The sequence below is a fragment of the Protobothrops mucrosquamatus genome, unplaced genomic scaffold (assembly GCF_001527695.2).
Source record: "Protobothrops mucrosquamatus isolate PMUCROS unplaced genomic scaffold, P.Mucros_1.0 scaffold10, whole genome shotgun sequence".
Taxonomy (NCBI): Eukaryota; Metazoa; Chordata; class Lepidosauria; order Squamata; family Viperidae; genus Protobothrops; species Protobothrops mucrosquamatus.
The window spans coordinates 2,147,646-2,170,616 of NW_015386397.1; the positions used below are offsets into that span (position 1 = coordinate 2,147,646).

The following is a 22,971-nucleotide window of genomic DNA, read 5'->3' on the forward strand; positions in this document are numbered from 1 at the left end:
CTCTCAGCAATATGTTCAAGTAAAGAAGGCAATTTTCTGTCTTTTCTTCATTTTTAATGGAAGCTATGTAATGGCCAATTGCTTTGATTCTGCCTACTTAGTGCTTAATGGAGGTTTGACCCAGTCAGCTAAAAAGAGATCAAGAAAGAAAGGGGGGGGTAGTGGTGAACAGATGGAGATAGAAATGGTATCAAAGACATCATTTTGTATGTGAGATCTCAGGTGGATCACAAAGGGTCTCAGGTGGATCAGAAAACCATCCAATGATATTCTGCTCATATTTACAAGTATCACTGTCTTCCTTACTAACTTAGGAATGATGACCTAAGCAACAGAAACAAATATTTTTATTTCCATTATTTTTATATTTTTTAACCATTGCACTGAGGATCTAATTCTTAAATGATTAAAAGATCATCTTTGTAACGAACATTCAAACCCTGAACAATGCTAAGATTTGACTGAATTAACTCTTGAAACAATGCTGTAGTCTCCCTTTACAGCTACAGGATTCTCTGTCTTATCTTTTATTATAGTTTTAAATGTTGTAATTAGAAAATATTAAAGTGGCAGCCAGCATGCTGAGCAACATTAAATGTTAGTATCATACATGTATACAGGAATGACTCTGGATCCCACATACACTTTATAGATGTTGAAAATTGGTAAACAGCTGAAGCCTAGCACTTTGAAAAAGTGACCACTTGATTATAAAATTAAAAGATGAATTAGGAATAATAAATAACACTTTAGCTATGTTTCCTTTGGTAGCAATTTTGTAAATAGGAAAACCTTCAGCAGGATAGACCTCTTCTGAGAGCTTTAAAAATGCTAATAAAACTTCACAGATGTTCAGCAAAATGTTTAGCTTGTTTTTTTACTAATTGGTATCTTGATAATAAATACAAAACTAAAGCAAATCAAACAGGTAAATATTTGCTAAGAAATGCTTGTCAATTTGATTTGAAGGAGGATAGTGTCTTTATTTCTATTAAATGGAAATAGAGGTGGCTAGAGGAAATTATGCTCTCACTTTAAATCCCTAGGAACCAATATGAAAATACTTTCTACTCAGTTGGTTCAGTTGGTTTAATTCAGAGGAAGCAGCAAAGCATAGGGAAGCTAAAAGAAATACCCCTGGATGAAAACACAAAAGATCTAATACCCCACAGTGGCCTATCTGATTTGCAGTTGCTTGAAAATATTGCATTGTCTTACTGATTGCAGTATATTTATATCATTTTCCAAGGAGTTTCCTTAGCTTTGGAGCTCTTTTAGTTTTCATCTTGAAACAACTGAATGACGAGCCTATGTCCTGCAAAACAAAATTTCTCACTAGATTCTGACTGTCAAATTAGCAAATAATGGAGAAAAATCTACTAAAAGCCACTAGTGACATAGTGTTTGGTTAGGAATCATATACCTTTGTAAGTAATTAAACAAGGATTGTGCAACTTTTAAAGAGATACTTGTTGCCCTTCGGCTTAGATGAATGGGGGTGGAGGGGGTGGCTATCATATTTGAAAAGGTGGTGACTCTAATTCAGTTCAAAAGCTAAGTTCCATTTCATTTGCATTTAAATTGTATTTAAATTCAATTAAATTATTTATTCTCTAGTTTTATATTACCACATAAAAATTCTGCTAGTTTTGGACTTTATCTGATGTTACATCCAACTCTGGGCATCAGATTGTAACCTCTTAATCAGTAAACATTCAAGTATTTGCTATTAAAGCCAACACACAACCCATTTTTCAAACTTCCAAACAATAACAAAAGTTATAGATAAAAATATCTGTGACTATCCCTCCAAGTGTTTCATGGAGCAATTAGTTGTTTTTCCCCACTAAAAAACAGAGACTCTGCTCAATAAATATGTTCTGCGTAAATCAGCAAGGCAATACACATAAGTTCACAAATAAGAAATATTTGCAACTTTAGTCCCAACCAGCACTGCCATATAACTTCTAGAGAATTACCTATGTCAGAATGCAATCCTCTTACCTTTGTATTTTAAGTATTATGCTTTAAATGGGTAAACTTTATTTTTCCTCCTGAAGGAAAACTGATGGGTGGGAGGGGAAAAAAACAATGATGTTTAATATTAGCTATCCATCCATTGGTATGTGATCACTGTTCATTGAAAAATGTTCTTTTGGTTAAATATACATCATGAATATATTGGTACAACTATGATCTGATGCATTGAATGCAGATTTGTCAAAATGGATAGTCAACCATCACTAAAAGAATTCATATAGATGGGAGACAACCCCTATATATACACTTCTGTACCATATGCATAGATATAAATTATTGTGATGAAAAGCAAAAGTATCTTCTTGATCTTTTAGATAAATGTTTCTTTGAAAAATTGCTTCCTTCAATTCAGTCAACAACTTAAAATGTTGAACACATTAGCTGTACTTTTAAATTTTTATTTCTGAATTATATATTGAAGGAGCCTATAATATGTGACCAATCCAGTTTTCTGAATTCAAATTACATCTGAAGCATAGTCACCTCAGCTATTATATTTATATGTCATTATGTAACAAAGTCATTTGATTTTATGAACCTATCTCAATTTGGAGAAAAAATTCAAAATTAGGGTTAACTTATCTTCACACATGAAAGTATCTTTACATATTGAAAACAAGAAAACCTTTCAGCTTTTGGATGAAATAGCACTCTGTATATTCTTCAAATATGCTAAGGTTAGAACAGCAATGTTGCTCTTGTTATTTGCATATAGTGCCCACACTTTTATAATACAGCCATAGACGATTTTAATTTGGTAATTTGAAACTAAGAGTAAGGAGTTGCCAGGTAAATGCCAGGAGAAAAGGCATGACTTAAATCTAACTATTAGAACTACACTAAACTGCAAATCTCACTGGTTAGACTTTCATTCACACCCCATATATTTAAAAAACCACGGTTAAGTAAACCATGAACACGGCTTCCACTTTGCGCACAAAACCTGTTAGGCCATTAAAACTTTTTTTTAATCCCGCTCTATATTCTTAAACAGGTGTAGGACTTCCAGCTGCGAAAGAAAAGCGGGGGGGGGGCGTGTTCTGTATACATCATTCTTCTCTTTCCTACACCAATTCCAAAAATGGCATATTCAAGCTTTAACCACTAAGTTCTTCATCTCCAAGCGGAAGAGGAAAAAATATCATGCACTCCCACGTTCACCTTTCCCTCGTGCTTACCGCCTGGCTCAGTTTAACCAGCGAACAATTCCCATGAAGCCCTGCGGCGTGCGCCAATAGGAAAGGGTGGGCCTTTGCAATGCGATGCCGTTCGGGATTCGAAGTTTCATCTTGCTTGTACACGACCCATGGTGCTGAGGCTTTTGTTTTTGTCTTTACCGTTGAAAGAACTACGAATCCCGTCAGGCACTGCCACAGCTAGCAAGAGCCAACGCTCGGGTGCGCCTTGTGCGTAAGCACAGAAAAATAGGTAGTTCGGTGGAGTCTTCATGTGGAGGTCAACTCTTCGTTAGGAGGTGAGCTTTGCCTTCTTTTCCCTTCTGCTGAACTGGGTATATCTTTTGTTGTGAAATAACTGTGGAGAATTAGCAAAACGCGGGGTGATGAAATGCAAAAGTATGTTTGAAAAAAAATTCTGATATTTGGGTTTTGCTGAATGGATGCGGTGCAGAATTCTCACAAATGAACGTTTTAAGCCGCAGATGGAAAAGCATGACCACAAAATGGAGAAATGGCTGGGGTAGGTAAGGGGATTTGGGGGGATGGGCAGATTCTGGAAATGAATTGCACATGCTCGTCGTGAAGTCTTCTAAAACCGGAGTGAAGCAAGTATCTTAGGTATTTCAATATAGATCGTAGGGATTAGACTAGAGAGAGGATTTGCAAAGAGTGGGCTCCTGAGAGAGGAAGATGTTATAATGGAGAGATTAGCTAGAATAAAAGTTGCTGTGGAAATTTATATTAAAATACATTCAAGAGCTTTGGAAAAGGCTGTACTTACATCTTAAAAAGAGTTCATTAAAAAAAAAAAAGCTTGCCACAGCTATTGGGTTAACCCAGAGCCTAGAACACCCAAGGAGTATAGGATGTGTACTTTGTTTGGAAAATAGAGTCCCGTCAGACCCATCAAGCTTTAACAGTTACAGGATTCTAAGAATGTGTCCACAGAACACATTGCAGCACTGAATGTAGAGACCGTGGATGGGAGTTTTCCTGAGGTAAAACATTTGAAAGTCACATGAGTTAAAGAGGCTGATGAAAGTTGGTCTGACAGTTAGGCATGCTTATTCATTTGCCAGTTTAGTCTTCTTAATGTATTTGCTAATTGCCCCAAAACAGAAAAAATGTGACAAGACTAATCTGAGCAGACTATCTTAATATTCTTCCATAATTTGTATTCAATAAGAACATTTTATCCTAGGATTAAAGAATAATTTTTAAAGATTAAATCTTATTAATTTAGCACCCTTAATTCTAGATTCTGATGTTCTTGAATATGGGAAAATAAGTTTTTGGAAATGTTCTATATATAGATAAGGTAAGATACTACATTTGGAAATGTCTAGGGTTGTGCAGCAATCTGGATTCAAAGAGGAAAAGGTGATTTGGGCATTCACATTGCACATTCAAGTTCATCTTAAATCAAGCATGCTGCTTTTTTACTGAGATCACATGATTTCTTCAAAGCTATATCAGCATTCTAATAATTTTTCCCCTTAAAGTCTGGATTGCTGCATATTGTTCTAGGGATTGTATCTTAAATTATCCAAATAGCATTCTTAAGAAACTACTGTATTCTATGAAGCTTTTTTTAAAAAAAAAAATAGGGATAGAAAGCTGCTCTTTATGCAAAAGGATTATCTGAGAAGCCATTTCTTTGCTCCAACTTCTCTTATTACTGGATTTTTTTTCCTACTTGCATAGGTGTTATTCTGCCAGAAAACAGAAGCAGGACTTATATTGACAATGGCTTCCAAAATTTTTGAGACTGTGGGTAAACTCGGCTTGGGACTGGCAATAGTTGGTGGAGTTGTCAACTCCGCTCTGTATAATGGTAAGGAAGAGTTTCTCTGCATGGCATTTTCTTTCCTGTGAGATAACCAAGAAAATTTTAAGATAGGAACTGATGAGCTTGAATAATAATGATTTTGTTTAAAAATCTGAAGTCTACATTTTTAGAAGATTCTTTTAAATTCTTCAAAGAATATTTAAAAAACTACAGAAAACATAGCTCATTTTTTCCTCTTCTTCTGTGATGGCCGGAAGAATGACAATTCTAGTAGAATTAAGCCTATAATCAAACCCTACCATTTCCTACAGCAGTGGTTCTCAACCTTTTTAATGCCGCGACCCCCAACCGGTCGTAAGTCGAGGACTAAACCGGTCGTAAGTCGAGGACTAAACCGGTTGTAAGTTGAGGACTAAACCGGTCATAAGTCGAGGACTACCCAACCGGTTGTAAGTCAAGGACTTTCCCTGCCCGGGAGCGCCGTGCATGCGTGGTTCCGCCCCCTGCGCCGGCCTAGGCATAGCTGGCAAGCGGCAGAGATGGAGCAGGCCGACCACCAGCTGGCCCAGCCCAAGGGAGGTAAGGCACCCGCCGGAAAAGGAAAAAAAAATGGCAGACAGCCTTGCTTGGCGACCCCCATGAAATGGTCAATCGACCCCAAATGGGGTCGCGACCCATAGGTTGAGAACCGCTGTCCTACAGTTATTCTTCTTTAGCCATTGAACAGTACTTTCCTAACTCTTGTAGAATTTAGTACCAGTGCTGTTTATCTATCATGGGTCAGTTACATTTTAAGGCTTTTAAGGTTTTTCTGAGCAAAACCTTGCAAGGAGTATCACAATTATATTTTAAATTGTGTGCAACTAAATGTCAATTTTAAAATGTAGCATTGCACTGTTTTCCTGAACAGAAGTTGAAATGTGTGCAATGTGTTCTGCCTTAAAAGTCTCAGCAGATGGCAGCATCCTTTGACCTCTGATCTTGAAGAAGCTAAGAATAGTAGATATGGGCAATACTTTGATGGAAAAGCACTAGGAAATCCTGGGACTGTAAACTAGACAGGCTGGAGAGCTTGCAAAAAACCCCTAAAAGTTAAATTACTGTTAGTAATTAAAGTTAAGTGCTTTAAAAGTACTTTTGTGATGTTGCCAAGAAAACAGTATGAATGCAATCACCAAGAGTTGTACCTCTCTTAAAGTAGATTTCCCCACACCTTTATATTTTCAAATTACTGGTACAAAGATATGAATGTGTTGCTGAAAAACCCAATCTCTAGGATCTATTGATTCTGATAACATCTAATAGAACGTCTAAAATTAACGCTGAAGCAAGTAGTAGCTTATTTCAAAATTTTAAGAGATTACAATAACAATTTAAGTACACAACAAAGACGTAACCAATGTGATTGGCACACAATAGTGAACTATGATCTGAATGTCTGGCTTCTACATTATTCAAGTATTCTATACTAATTGAAATTTCCAAGCTATCTTTAAAAGTGGATTGGTTGAAAAAAACATTGCATTGGTCATCAATAATGGTTTCTCAAGCAACCATAGTTTGTGGTACAGCATAAGCAGATCAATTCCTTGTTGGGTATAGTATGGAGACTTGTACTGAATCTAAGAGAATTTTCCCAAATTGTGCATTTTGTCTTTGAGAAAAGAGAAGCAGTTATATAATTCTATCTGAGCAAATGAAAATCAGAGGACGGCACAATTGTCCTTTTCCCAAATACTATTTAAGTATTTGTCCTTAAACATGGTTTCCTAGTCTGATCTAACTAGTGGGGCTGATATATAATATTATCCCAGTGAAAGAAAAAAGCATTAGCAAGCTTCAGAAACCACAAGATTTCCAGAAATATAAGAGAAGAAAATAAATGGGAAAGTTCTAGATGGGATAATGTTTTCAAAATCAACCCCAAGTATAAGATGAAATGAGATATAGGCTAATTTGAAGAATAAGTTGATGGGGCACTCTAAAAAAGGACATTGTTGGCTGAAACTCTGAACAGTAGCACAGTACGCTATTATATTCTCAGTTGAAGTACAAGTAATTCTTGACTAACAACCAAAAATTGGGACAAGAATTTCCATTGCTAAGCAAGGCAGTTAAGTGAGTTGCACCTGATTTTACTATCTATTAGCCACAGTTGTTAAATGAATCATGGTCATTAAGCGAATCCTGCTTCCCCCATTGAATTTGCTTATTGGAAGCTGGCTGGGAAGATTGCAGATGGCAATCATGTGACCTGGGACACTGAAACCATTGTAAATGCATATTAGTTGCCAAGTACTTGAATTTTGATCCCATGACTTTGGGGGTGCTGCAGTGGTCGTAAGTGTGAGGACTGATTCTAAGTCACTTTCAGTGATATTTTAACTTTGGTCATTATATGAATGGTTCTTAAGTAGAAGACTACCTCTATGTAAAATGATATTAGTGACATAAAACATCCCCAGCAAGGCGTTTTTCATAAGTTTTGGGATGTATCTCAGAGTGCAAATTCTGATGGTTGTAATACTTCAGGATTGAGAAAGAGCTGACATAAGGGTTACATTAGTGAGGCAGAGATGATTATGATAAAGATAAAATCTCAAGGAATTGATTTTTTTCTTGACATGATCTGATATAAACAAGAGCATAGAGGAGCTATCACTTTGTGGGAGAACAAATTATTGTATATAGAACATTCCAGATTTAATCACTAATGTCTTTAATCAGTTTCAGCTAGAATGGAGTTTAGGGAGCATTGGCAGAATTGTAAGTAATCCAGTCATAAGCTGCTTTGAACTGGTCAGTTAATGAAATAATTAGCACAACAGTGATGCTTCTCCATTTCTCTGATAGGGCAATTTGTATTTGGCCACAGGCCTACCAAAGCACATGAACTGGAGATTATTACTTTTCCACACATAATAATGGCAGTGAATAAATGAGTTGTGATTCTATATATCCAGTGAGTACTTGATTGGTGAAAGCTACAATCTGGAAATAATAATGCAAAAAGAACATAGAATATTGCACTACTCCAAAATATCTGGGATTAACTCTCTGGACTGCTCACTTACTTTTAAGACCACTATTTTAATACCAAACAGAAAATATTTGCTAGGAACAGCATTTTGAAGAAATAATGGGCATAAGTTGGAGTGCCCAACCACACACATTAAGAACATCTGCATTAGCCCTATGTTAACTCTATAAGAGAATATGCCAGCTCTGTTTAGTATAGATCAAAACATGCAAAACAGGTGGATGTGGCCCTAAATGAAACAGCGAGAGTGGTCACAGAGTGTCTAAAACCTTATCTAGCTGGTATTCACCCCACACCCAAAGAAATTCTGCAAGAAAGTGCTGCGCAGAATGTGGGGGTTATGGCCATCAATCTCCCAAGATCAAGGCTGAGATTGAGGAACAGTTTTCTCAAAACTTCTGTCCCTCCTAACAACTGGCTGTCAGAGATCACCCTGAAACGATAGAAAGTGAATACAGAGCTACCAGGCAACTGGGTACAACCATACAACTGTCTGCTACCTGGTCAAAAACAGCCTTGGCCTGTATAAAAATCACTAAATAGACTGCGTGCAGAGTATGAAGATCAAAAACAATCTAAGAAAATGGGGCTTCCTTACAGAAGATACTTTCACACATACTACAGTGCATACGATGTCCTTCAACATGTATGGAAGAAGACCTCATGCTGGCAAGAGAAAACACTGTCGGCGTAGTTCAATGCTAAGCGAATGTCATTTAGTTTTAATCCTGTTTATTTTATATGCTTTTTATACATGCTCTATTTTGATTACCTATTTTATTGGGTCACTGTTGCATTTTGTAAGTCTATAATTTGTAGGTGCTTCTGACACAAATAAAGAATACAAAAAGGATTTAATTTTTCCTGGCTTTTCTTGCATTCAAAGGATGTTGTTTGATTTTTTTCCCCCTATTTGCAGTGGATGCAGGCCATCGGGCTGTCATATTTGATCGATTCCAAGGTGTTCAAGACATAGTGGTGGGAGAAGGAACCCATTTTCTCATTCCTTGGGTTCAAAAGCCAATAATCTTTGACTGCCGCTCCCGCCCTCGCAATCTGCCTGTAATCACTGGAAGCAAAGGTAAGCAGCGAGACAGACCCTATTTTTATTAATAGAATGGAGAGCTGAGGTAGGTAATTTGACATGTAAAGCTTGAGCATATAATAGCATCTAGCATATCTTCATCTCAAATTAAGACAAATTTCATTTGGTTAGTACTTAGATGACAGATCACCAGAAAGCCCCAAGAAGATAAAGTAGATATCAGTGGCAAGCCACTTTTGTATCCCTGCTATGAATATTACAAGGACTCAAAACTATAATTTAATGAAAAAGTATCACCAAAACAAACCATCCTATTCTATTTGTATTATGGAAATAAGAGTTAAAAACACACCAACTTGTTATCCTCTTCCCCCATGCACATACTCCTACATTTTGGGGGAGAGGGAAGGGGCAATGGTTTGCAGTTCATCTTACCTAGTTTGGGATGTTTTTCCCTTCCTGGAGCCTATATTCTCTAATGCAGCAAGAAAGTAAAAACTAGCAAAGTTTACTAGATAGGATTGGAGTGGGGGGGGGGAACTATTGTGATGGTCATCTTTATCCTTAATAAAGTTGGCCTAGAACTATTTAGGAGAGAAAATTGGGTTAGATTATTTGGCAGCAGATCATCCTTTATTTTGGCTTCCAAAATATGTATGTGCAAGGCTTATCTAAGTATCTTCTGGATGACTATACTGATGGAATTCAGGGAGTCTCAATAGACTCTCAAAAACTAGGTGTGGGAAGCTTGGTATAGGCTCAGAACGGCTTCCTTCTTGATTTATAAATATGTAACTGCTACAATCTCCTTCCTGTCTTCTGGGTAGATCTACAGAATGTGAATATCACACTCCGAATCTTGTTCAGGCCAGTGATGACGCAACTCCCCCGCATTTTCACCACTATTGGCGAAGATTATGATGAACGAGTATTGCCTTCCATCACAACTGAGATCCTCAAATCCGTGGTGGTAAGAGATAGGATAAGACAATGTCTTCTCTTATGAGGCTAGGAATTATTTTCACAGTTCTAATTGCTTCAGTTAGTGGGATGCTGCAAAGGGCAGGGACTATTTCATTTTATTTTGTGGAGCCAATTATTCCTTCTGACTGTCAAAAGCCTTTCTAATTCTGTTACCTTTCTTTTCTGTCTTTGGACATATTTTTATACAGCACATGAAAGCTCCTAGTGAACCTGCCTCCTGTCAGTTTCACATGTGGACATTACATTTTTCTTTCTTGGAAGGAGAAAAGGGGAAGATGCCATACATAAACAAAGGAGGAAGGCATCTTAGAAGGAATACTCAGAAATTATATTAATCCAGTACACTCCAGAGCAAACAGTTTGCAGGGACTAAACAATAAGAGGAATATGAGGCATCACATTTTTAAAAAATAACTTGGGGATTTAGAGGCATGAACTTGAAAGTGTGCATATATTGTGGTGATGAGATTTTACCACTTAGTGTCTGTACAGTAAGATCTATGTTTTCACTCCTATTTCTCCTTCCTTATTTAGTAACCTCTTCCTTTATCTGATCCAATCTTATTATCCCATTTCCCATCCTTGCCTTATATCTCATGGATGCTTTTTTTACTTCTTTTTGTTCACTCTCTACTGGTACAAGTGAGTAGATTATAGGAGTATGTTTCAGTGTATAAGAATGATTTATATATGTATATGTGAAAGAGTGAAGCTGAATATGAAATTTAAGATTAATTTTATAAAAGTATAAGGAAATAATTTCAAACATTTTTTTTAAAAAAATATCCTGCTTTTATAGCAAGGCTTCGGACAGATCTATATACTTACATACACACTGATGTGACATATCCCTATGTTTATTAGGGAAAGAGATAATGAGGTTTTTAATCCAAGACATACTAGGGATGGACCAGATTGAAATTCATTTCCAACGAACAGTTTAGTCTGAAATCTAATTCAGACTGACCTGCTATTTCCCATAGGAGCAGTTGATGCCTGTGGGAAGGCTATCACTGAAACAGCAAGAAAATAATGCTTGTTATTAAATGTGGTGCATAATAGTTGTTGATGGGCCAAAATTCTATCTGATTTGGGATTAAACGTTAATAAATCAGTAGTTCTAATTTTAGCTTTGCTGTCTATTCTAACTGATGTTTTGCATATCTCATTATTCCAGGCTCGCTTTGATGCTGGGGAGCTAATCACACAAAGAGAGCTGGTTTCCAGACAAGTGAGTGAAGATCTCACAGAAAGAGCAGCAACATTTGGACTCATTTTAGATGATGTTTCCTTGGTAAGAGGCATTCTAATCTAGAAGCTGTGTAATTTTATATATATTTCTAGTCTACCCTTAATTAAATGTACCACAATAAAGGGTATAGGTGCTTTCTATAATCATTCATTCATAGATGTTGGGGTACTTATATACCTTTTGATATTTCCAAAATCCAACTCCTATCGTCCCTGAACAGTGGACTGGGAGCTGAGAGGCATCAATACCTGATCATCTCTGTCAATGAGAGGAAAAAGCCTCATCTAGGACTCTAAAGTTGTGGCCAATTTGTCTATTAGTGGATTGTATAACTTTGATACAGAATCAGAAAAAAAGATCCATTTCTGAGTAGATTGGTCTATAGGGTTTTTTTCTGTTTTCCCCACTCATAAAGTTAATGTTTTCTTTTTTTTTAATCTATAAAATATTCATACTTTAACATACTTTAAAGAATAGTGAATATCCAGTCTGCCTCTGCATCACAGGTCCTGAATTAGATTTTTTTAACACAGTAAAAGGATACAAAATTAAAAGATTAAAAGTAACATAAAAGGAAAGAAAATATAGACTTATCACTTCTGTCTTTCTTTCTATTGAATAATTGCTATCTTATTCTGTTTCCTTCCAGAATTTTTGACCTTTCTAAATCCCATGTCTATAAATCATTAATTCAGTCTTCTTTTAACAAAAAATCCAGGCTTCCAGTCTTTTAAAAAAAAAGTCTATCGTCTTTTCCCCAATCAAACCAGTCAGCTTTGTCATTTCCACAAATGTCATTAATTTTATAATTTAATATTCTATTGTGGGTATTTCATTTTTCCATCTTTGGGTGTAAATAATTTTGCTGCAGTTATCAGAAAGGGAAGTTTTCCCCAAAACACTTGTCTTTATTCTACTCATGTCTTTTCACAGGGAGGAAATTGTACCAAGTGTTAGTAATTCTTTGAAATAAGGCTGCCTCTGCTTGTCCCATTCTCTACTCTTCTCAAAATGGAAAGATACAGGCTGGATGAAACTAGCACATGGAGCTGGGCCTGTCCTATATTTTCCATGTTCTTGGAGAGAAACTGCTTCAAAGCATTTCTGGTGCTTTTAGTTACCGCAATTCGGCATTTTTTTTCCAGGAGTGGATGTTATTTGTGGAAGGAAAACAGGAATTTTGTGATGGGAATGAGACTTTGTTATGACTTTGTTTCCCCTGTGGGAGAGTTTATAGTTGTATCCAGCTTTGTGGTCAAATCTTTTCCCCTACTCGTGCCTTAAGATTAAAAGCAATCTCTAAAATAGATGAATAATTATATAACCAGCAAAAGACTGATTCTCAGGATAAATACAATAGTAGACTTAGAAAGTTTGGGAGTTCCCTCTGCTGGATCTTATGAGAACATTACCTACTTAATTGATGTCAGAAAAATTATAATAAAAAAACTGGTGATATTTGCCATAAGTTAGAACTCATTCTATCCAACTGTGTTTTGATAAATTAATTGATTATGTCACTTTATAGACCCATAGCAGCTAATAAGCACCACCAACCTTTAGTTACCAAAATTTAAAAAACATCTAAATTAGAAGATTTACCACCTTTTTTTAGCAGTTTTGGAATTCCGTTTATATAGGTTAGATTAAAAATCCTCGTCTGGGAAAACAAGAGCTTGTAGAAAATGGCTTCAAATTTTACTTTACCAAAACTATTAAAATATAGTAATAATAAGTCTTTGGAAAGACATTTTGAGCTTGTAACATTCTAAGAAACCACTAGAAATGACAAGAATATAAAAACTGTAGAAACATATAAAAATATTTTAAAAACATACAGAGAGAGAGAGAGAGAAAAAAACACTAGTCTTACAAGGCATGCAGAAATAAAGCATAGAAGCACCTTTTCCTCCCCAACTAGGAGATCCCTAACTTAAAAAAAATACTAAAGTAATATATATGGCCAAAACAGATTGCTACTTCTGTACCCATTTGAATAAATTTCTCTCTGGCTTTTTAATCAGAAATTTTCTTCTTTCTAAACTCCATGCGCACAAAAAAAACAATAGCTGGAAAAAGACAAAGTTTCATCATTATTATGTTTCATCTTGTTGCTGAACTTGCTTCATCAAATAACTTATATTGCTGGAGAACATGAGAAAATGGTTATCTTCCAATAATTATCATTCCAAATATCCAACATCCAAATTCAACCACAAGATTGAACTTCTGTAGGAAAGAAAATGGAAGCTTAGATTCTATGTTGTTTTTGTCTACATTAAGGCTATGATATGGAAAATCTCACACAAGAAGTTTTCCACATATAGCACACTATACTGATATAGCTCAGCATTTGAAAATATTTAGAAAATATATATTATCCATAACACTTCTGGCGAAGAAATAGCAAGCTGAAGATGTCTCCACTAAAATCATAGCCAACAGCCACAATGGAATAAAAAGCTGAGAAGTAGATCTGCTCTCTGTGATTCCTCTCTGGATAAGGAGAGGACAAGTCTAAATAAATGCATGACAAAAATTGCCTTCAACTGACTATGTCCCCAGTATTGTCAAAAGAATCCCCCACTAAAAAACTGGCTCCATTTACTGTGAGAAATGTATTTAAAACTTTTCTAGATGCTGCTCTGTTATCTTTATTTTTTCTTGGTTTCTGCACAATCTTTATTTTCCTTGAACACAAAAACCTTAAGTGGCCTTGCCGCTTCTTATCTTTCTTCGTACATTTCAACACACTGCTATTATTAATTTTGCTCAGATTCCTCATTTGCTTTTCGTTTTCCACAACGCTATGAGACTTACTCCTTTGCAGCCTTCTCAAAATTAATCTTTCTCAATACCCTACTACAACTTTCCTATTTGTATCAAAAGAAATCATATTCTTTGACTCTTCTGTTCTGCAGAAATTGACAGTTCATAAGCTAGTTGACCCCATCATAGAAACCTAATTAACTTTCTAACATAGTTTTCTGACCTATTTTTTAACCAAAACAAGCATGTGAATGAGATAGAGGGTGCGTAGAAGACAATCTCACTTGCCCACAAAAATACAGAATGGAAAAAAGGCGGATCTACACTTCATATGACCCCTAGATGGTTGTGAGAGTGACTTGACGCAAGGGAAGTTGTCTCCACTCCTTGTGTTGCTTGTCTTGAGGATACATGTATGTTTTGTTTTGTGGCTTCTCCAACTTGACACCCTTTAAGATCCATTCACCACGTTGTCTGGATGATTATGGAAATTAAAATCTTAGCTCTATGGGAGCCATGGAGTTCAAGCTGGAATTCCATTCTTCCAATCTTTCAGTGGGATACAGAAACCTATCTGGTAATATGATTTGTTGGAAGTAGGGAATGGGAATGGAAATAGCAATGGAAGGTCTCTGGAAGCCAAACTGTTCTCATTTCTCGTTATATATATGCTAGGAGGACACAATTACCTGTGGAAGTGATATTAATAGTTTGTTATCAGTGTTTCTCAACTTTGGCAATTTGAAGATATATCGACTTTAATTCCCAAAGTTCTCCAGTATGCTTGCTAGGTAATTCTGGGAGTTAAAATCCACACATCTTCAAGCTGTCAAAGTTGAGAAACAGTGGTTTATATTATTATAACTCACTGATATTATTTTTCACTTTCCATCTCAGACACACCTGACATTTGGAAAAGAATTCACAGAAGCAGTAGAAATGAAGCAAGTTGCCCAACAAGAAGCTGAAAGGGCCAGATTCATAGTGGAAAAGGTGAGAATGTGTACAGGCAACTTTAGCTCACTCCTTGCTGAAAAGATTTTCATCTCCTTTTTTAATGCTCCATTTGTCACAAATTGTCATTTCTAGCATCTAGTTATAGCCATAAATAGGGATATGCAGAACTCACTTATTCAGGAACTAATTTCAAAAACTCCAGAACATTTTGTTTCTCCTCGAGATAATGCTGAAATCTCCTCTGCACCATATTATTTTTGCCACAGTTTGGTGGCTTTCACAAGCAATTCTACTAAATTGGAAGTGGTTTGAGATCTCCTGGATATGGCATTTCAAATACAAGCAGCCTTGTATTGAAACTGAACTACCAGTGGAGTACATCAAACTGCTTTTAGATCAAAAGATTTACTTCCAGAATCATTGAACAGCACCTAGAATAGCACGATCTAAGGAAAGAAATGGAACATTCCCAAATTCTCCAAAACTTTCCCGATTTGATGAGTTTTGCACATTCTAGTCATAAGCACATACAAATGACTAAAATCAATACAAATACATTAAGTGTGATAAGCAACTGCACATTCTATATGTTGACTGATTGATTGAACCTTTTTTTTTTCTTTTTTTTTTTTTTTTTTGCACATGGCGGCGGAGGCCTAAAGCGAAAAGGTTTTATAAAACCCAGCTGAAGGCCTAGGACTGGGGCGACAGGGCGCGTGCCCACAGAGAGGGCTCTGAGTGCCGCCTTTGGCACCCGTGCCATAGGTTCGCCACCACTGATCTAGGGCATGGCAAAAGCATAAGTGAAAATATCAAAGTCTCCACCATGCATATATAGTGGGAACTTTCAAAGTACCTATTTAATTGATCTTAGATCATTCTTTCTAGCTGCTTGCTCTGGGAGAAACTTCTTTAATGGTTCTATTAAAAAGGATAGCAGGGATTTCTCTTTCTTGACATCTGCTCTCTCTCATGTGCTAGGAATAGTAGCAATACCAATATTAGAACATTAACATAGTAAGCAGAATTGTTACTCTTGCTTTATCAAAATATCAGAAGTACCAATCTGATATTGTTTTTCCAAGCATATTCATTCTGTCTGTCCTATATTTGTTTTGTTAATTGCCTTATTTTGGTTATTGCCTTATAAGTACCACAATTCTTTCATTAGCTAGATAATACATGGCACTTACCTTTTTTTTCCTGATGTAATTTTTTTGCTCTCTGTTGCATTTCTACAGGCTGAGCAGCAGAAGAAAGCAGCTATAATTTCAGCTGAGGGAGATTCAAAAGCAGCTGAGTTAATTGCCGATTCATTGGCTTCAGTAGGTGATGGCCTTATAGAATTGCGGAAGCTTGAAGCAGCTGAAGATATTGCTTATCAGCTCTCGCGGTCCCGTAACATCACCTATCTGCCATCGGGACAGTCAGTGTTGCTTCAACTACCCCAATAAGTGTCCTCCGACTTCACCTGCTGTCTCCCCACCCTTTTTTCTACTCTTTCCTTGTGGGAGGGGAGACAAATTTGCCAAAGTAATCCTAAGCTTTCTCAGTTGGGTTAAAAATATAAGAAATTAAGGCTGATTGAAAATCCCTTCAAGTAATAAAGGCAATCGTTCTTCATATTCTCCTTCTAGAGTATTCTTTTTAGAAGATCAATACTTAGAATAAAAGCTGTAAAGGATGGCTGAATTGGCAAGATAGTGCTGAGTAATCTAAATTATACATCTTCTGGAGAAAGCAATGTTGATTGTCAGCAATCTGTGGCCCATAAAACAGTTTAGAATATATTCCATTTATAGCCTGATGTTCATGCAATTGAGGATCATGATTACTTTAAAAAAAATTCATTTAGCACAGAAGCTGCCAACAGTGAGAATATTATTTTTCCTTTCATAAACCATCAATTTTTTTTAATAATTGTGTTTAATAAAGTATGATATTAGCAAGAGCTAGTATCAATGCCATATTTCAATAGAATAGAATTTTTAAAAAGTTTTCTAAAAATCTCATAAAATAGATATTTGTCAATATTGTACATTTAAAACACAGCTGGATAAAATTGCAGTAATTTGAATCATTTCAAGATAAAAGCAATAACTATGCTGAATTGAGAAATAAAATGTAATAAAATGAAAGAGTTAATACCACACTTTAGGGATGAAATATTAGTTGTAACTATAGAAAATATATCCAGAACATATGAAAAAACACGAAAGTTCTAGATTGCTGTTGAAACTATGAGCTTAAGGAAGACCAACCATCAAAAAGTCATTTTTCTTAGACCGTGAAAATTAAGGCTTATTTGAAGGGTCTCTGTAGATGACTTTAGGTCAGGATGAGTATTTATTGGAGAATCACAATCCTATCAGCAATTAAGATTTCAAGTTCATAAGAGCAATGCTGGATCAGATCAGAAGGGCATCTCTTCCTCTAGTGGTCAGCTTTAGATAAATATGAGAATAGCATCTTCAAAAAGAAGCACACTAATGCTTGGCTGGAGCATCTTGCAATCGTATCAGTGGAATACATGAAGGATTCACTGAATGCTAAGAAGTCAGTATTCATCTTGGAAAAGGAAAGGCTTTATTTTTCAGGTAGAGCTTCAGAGATACTAGGGAGTATGCTAACAAGTGGATGATGGAGATAATAAGAGACCAAGAAAGAAGGTTTCTTTACCTCTAGGAATAAAGCAATATATCAGATGGAGGAAGCAGTAAGTCACATCTTGGGAAATTGGTGTAATATAGCATGTCATGGTACAAGCTGTTTTTCTGGCATGTTTTTAGTTCTGTTTATTGTTCTGTAAAAAAACGACTTGGAGAGCCTTCTTAAATCTCGGATCTTTGAACAAGTTCATCATGCACCAAATCTTCAGGATGTTGACATAAAAGCCATCATTCCAGATGACTTACTAGCCTCTGTGGGCATGTTTGAAGCCTACCCACATAACATTATTATTATTATTATTATTATTATTATTATTATTATTATTTTAATTTGTATACCGCCCTTCTCCCATAGGACTCAGGGCGGTTCACAGCATATTAAAAACAAATAATATACACAAAATACAAAAAATACAAAATACAAAAATACAAAAATACAAAAAAAAATAAAAATAAATAAACCCCGATAAAAGCCGAATTAAAACCAAATATTACCAGCTGTGTTTCCAATTAAAATACTTTTAAAATTATCCCTACCTAAAATCCTCCCTAGGTCAGGCCCGCTTGCTGGAAAAACTGTCCCTCTAAAGATTTCTCCAGTTCATATGTGGGAAGAACCATTTTCAATTCATAGTACTCCCTTCAGCATCCAGGTTCACCAAAATGAAAAAAGCCTTCATGGGGCATTTCTGGACACACAATCTTAATAAACATATTACTGAATATTACAGTCAATTAGCTGCATTAACAGGATATCCTATAAGCAATGTCTTGCACTAGAGATCCACAAGATTTCAGGGGAGTGGGAGACATCCTGTAATCATTGTTTTCAACAGCAGGGAACAAATAAAATATTTCTGATTCCAAGATGACAGAGTAGTATGAACCAATGCCTTGTTGACTCTGTGACTTAGAGCAGGGCTTTTCAAACAGTGGTACGGGTACCATCTATGGTACATTGGCACCTGGCAGGTGGTACGCGACCACCCTAGAAAAGTAGCGGGGGAGGGGAATGAGCTGAACCTGTGGCAGCACCGCACAAGCCTAAGCGAGAGATGGCTGGATTACAGGGCTGTCAGGGCTCAGTGGAAGCACCAGCTGGAGCTCGGTGCTGATCCTGGTGCTTCTGCTGAGCCCTGAAGAAGCACCAATCAGCTGGAAAGCAGCACTGATCCTGGCGCTTCTGCTGAGCCCAGAAGAAGCACCAATCAGCTGGAAAGCAGCGCTGATCCTGGCGCTTCTGCTGAGCCCAGAAGAAGCGCCAATCAGCTGGAATGTTGCAGCATCTCCAGGGTCTTGTGATTTACATTCAGATGCTTGGCAACTGATTCATATTTATAACGGTCACAGTGTCCCAGGGTCATGTGAAGTGACCAAAACCTGCTGCAACCACCCAGCAGATGGGGGGAATAAAAACCAAACACCCCCCAGCCCACCCCCACTATTTTTTTATTATTTTTTTTGGTCATCAAGTTTTTGACACCTTGCTAGGCGACTGGTGGTACTTGGATATTGCCATATCCTAAAAGTGGTACAATGGGTGAAAAGGTTGAAAAGCCCTGACTTAGAGGATATCTGTATTCCTTTCCAGTGATATCTATACTGGCCAAATTAGTTTGCAAGATGAGAATCTTCAAGATACAAATGACCTAGTTGCTCTCTTCTAGCCAATAGATTTTCTTATATTGCAGGGGAGGAGCCCATGTAGCCTTACTAGCTATCTGCTGTTTGTAGCTGCAGGGGTCCCAGAACTATTAAGACTCTTCCCAACTATTATAAAAAGGGACTGGCAAATATTCTTATGCAGGCAGATAATAATCTTAAGTTCTAAGGTCTCTAAAAGAGGAGTGCTATTCTGATTTTAACCTCATTCTGTTCAGAAGTGTCTCCACAGCACATAACATAAGATACTATTCTGGTCACTGAAGGATGGACTTGACAGTCCAATCTTTCTAGATATGGGGGGTTTATAGAGAAGGCTTAATAGGATCATGAGTCAAATCTCTAATTGTAAGAATTAGACAGATCGCTTGATGCTTCTTTAACTGAATATACCACACAGGTCAGTTTAACTGAATATACCACACAGAATATATGCTGTGTAAAAATAGAGAAATTCCTTCCACTCTCACAAGAGATGGCGTGGAAGTCATGTAAAATTACATGAGGTTAAGCAATGAAATATGAGTATCTCTTTAATTTCAGATGGAAAGGTGGACTTTATATATCATTCTGATAGCTAATGATTATAGTATGGGTAAGTAATTTGATCTAATATATAACAAATTGTTATGTTCCTCAAAGTTAAGGAGAATAAATCATAGCTCTATTTATAAAATGGCTTAAGACTGGAGGCGCATCAAAGCTAGGATCTCCAGGCCAAATCACAAGTGCCTAATAAAGACCCAGAGTAGCAAGCACTTAGTGGCAAAATTCAAGACCTCTCATCTGCTGCATTGCTTGTTTAAAACGTATTTTATTAGGCGGTGAAGAGCTGGATATACAAATTGCAAAGTACAGTTGGGGATGTCAAGAGAAACATAAAAGTTAATGCAGCAAGAATGGATTCCTTAAAAAGTGTTGTGATAAAATAAAATCCAGAAAAAAATTAGAACTGAATGGATTGATAACAAATAGTGCCCAATAGAAAAATAAGTAATTAAAGTTGGTTATATAGAAAGAATGGCAATTGGACTTACCAATTACCACTATTTTGAGTGCAGTTGGATTTAACTTGTGAGATTCTTAGCAAAGTTGAAACTGAATGCAAGCTGGAACCCTTGCTCAGAAGATTCAGCAATGTTGGAAGATACCAGTTATATCAACAACAGTTGACCTGTCTCCTAGGCAAAAAGACAGCAATCTATAATATACCTAGCATATACACTTTAGGTATTACTCTTGAGTAAACTACGCTAGGACCAGTGAAAATACACACAGGACGCACAGTGTCAAGTCTTTTCTTCCTGTATATCATGAAATTGGGAGAAAAATCATTCACCTTTTTGTTCTTTTGAAAAAAGGCTGATCAGGGAGCCCTGTTCCCAGGACTTGGGTTAATGTTTGTGGAACCCCTGAGATTTGCGGAACATTCCTTATGGGTAATAGTCCACATATGATTCATACAATATAAAAATGGAACCACGGTGTTGGAAAGTTGAGATTACTCTGCAAAAACCCCTTTGAACCCTCCACTTCTGTTCTGTTTTGTAAACAAGTAAGGGGTCTCTTTTGTATTTTTTTTGTGTAAGTATATTGTGTTTGTGTGGTATGTGTGTGTTTGTAGAAAACGTTCTAATAAAGTACTTAGAAAGTGATTGATTGTGCTATGACATTGCATGTATTTATAATAACATAATGTTTCAATTAATAGTTCCCAACATTTTTTTCATTAGAGTTGGAAATAGATTGGCTTGAAACAGTCTTTGATGATCAACTCTCCAATTAAGTATTATCAATATAAAAAAGGTGAACTTTGCTCTGCCCTGACCATGGCTCATTGCTCTACTGCAGGGGTGTCAAACTCGCAACGTCACGTGACATGTCACAATGTATTGCAACTTTTTTTTCATCGCCAGCAATCGAGTGGGTGTGGTTTTGGCATGATGCATCCGGCCTGTGGGCCAGCCGGCAGTTTGACACCCCTGCTCTTACTGTGTTAAGAGGCACTGTATTCACCAATTATAATGCTTTTTCACATCCTGCCCTGAGACAGATATAAAACAATCTAAATATTGAGACTCAGGAAAATGGGGAAAAGACCAAGATGTCTGAATTCTGGGTTTTTCAATCTTCTGATTTATGCAAGCATGCATAAAATCTGCCTTACATATTGTTCCTTCTTATGCCACAGAACTAGTAAAGGAGCATTCTGGAAAGAAAATATTCTGTTTTGTGTTCCTGAAGACTATTTACATTAGTTTTGTCCTATGCCTATGTGATACATCTCTCCTTATTGGCCAGCATGTCCATGTTATCTCTAGATACTTGTTATCTCTAGATGTTCCATTGCCATTTGCAGTATAGATATATCTAGGATTCCTTGATACAAGACATCACCTTTTGTGATATCTAGGCTCCAATCTAACTTCTTTTGTCAATAGTTCTTTAGTCCCACAAAATCAAGCTGTAAACAGAAGCAAAAAACCTCTTTGCTAGTTTCCTCATTTGATTTATTTTTCTCTAATGTGTATGACATCACTTATTCCAAAAACAATTAGCCTGAAAAATTTAGCATAAGTGTTTATAGGAATTTTTTCTCAATAAAATGGAGCTTATTTCCAAGAAATATCCATAGCTGTCAAAAGAGGGGGGGGGAAACTAACACTATTAAGCCCAAGGCTTAAAATCATCTATTTGTCAAATAGATGTTTTAAGATAGAGAAGCCACATGCTAATTTAGAAGAATTCAAGTTCTGAGCTGTTGCCAAGTGAAAATATTAGGAAGAAATTGGGATCACAACCTAGAAAAAGGCCATGAGAAATACTGAGGGCTAGAATGCACCTCTCTGTGGAAAGTAGGTTAAGAATCTCCAACTTCCAGAGCCAAGGAGACAAAAGGAAAATCACAGAAGTGATAATATCTGCAAAGAAATTTCTATGTCACCCTATCTGTTAGCAAACAGATCACAGAGCAGAGACAGATGTGCTTTGTTATGTTTCTTTTCTTCCCTGCCTAGGCAATATGTCCTTTCGTGCCAAAACTGAAATCAAAGGGGAGAAAAAAATTGCAGACAACCCAAACAATCTGAAAACTAGAATAACCCATTTGTCTGTGGAATACTTTGCACATGGTGCTTTGAAAAATATGCTTTAATGGATGTGATTACATACTGGAAGTGGCATTTCAGTTTATTTCAGTGCAAGAGGAGACTTGAATTTTAAACCGTATTATTATTATTAGATCTTACATTATTTTTATGTGCTTTCTGCCACAATGACAGAAAGTAGAGTGTTAATTTTTAAACCACTATGCCATGAAAACTAAGAAGTGTGCCAATTGTGCCATTTTCTAGATCAGGGGGCTCTGGTCACTCCTGGCTTGACTACTGAAACACACACTATTTGGGGATGCCCTTGAAGGCTGCACAGAAGCTTCAACTGGTCCAGAATGCAGTGATACAAGTAGTGACACATATCTCAGTATACCCATGTAATACCTTTGCTTTGAAAGCTGCACTTGTTCTATCTGCTTCAGAGTACTTGAGGGTCCATTCTGCCTGATTAATTTGATCTGACATGGTTGGTG

General features: G+C 36.6%; 1 protein-coding gene across 1 annotated transcript; it reads left to right on the plus strand.

Annotated features, from left to right (window-relative positions):
* Positions 1–3,402: 3,402 nt before the first annotated feature.
* PHB (prohibitin) lies at positions 3,403–16,677 on the plus strand. The gene is made up of 7 exons (XM_015810422.1): positions 3,403–3,514; positions 4,923–5,052; positions 8,967–9,128; positions 9,920–10,062; positions 11,254–11,370; positions 14,995–15,090; positions 16,296–16,677. The coding sequence occupies exons 2-7, from the start codon at positions 4,965–4,967 to the stop codon at positions 16,506–16,508; spliced, it is 819 nt and encodes a 272-aa protein (XP_015665908.1). The 5' UTR covers positions 3,403–3,514; positions 4,923–4,964; the 3' UTR covers positions 16,509–16,677.
* The last annotated feature ends 6,294 nt before the right edge of the window (positions 16,678–22,971 follow it).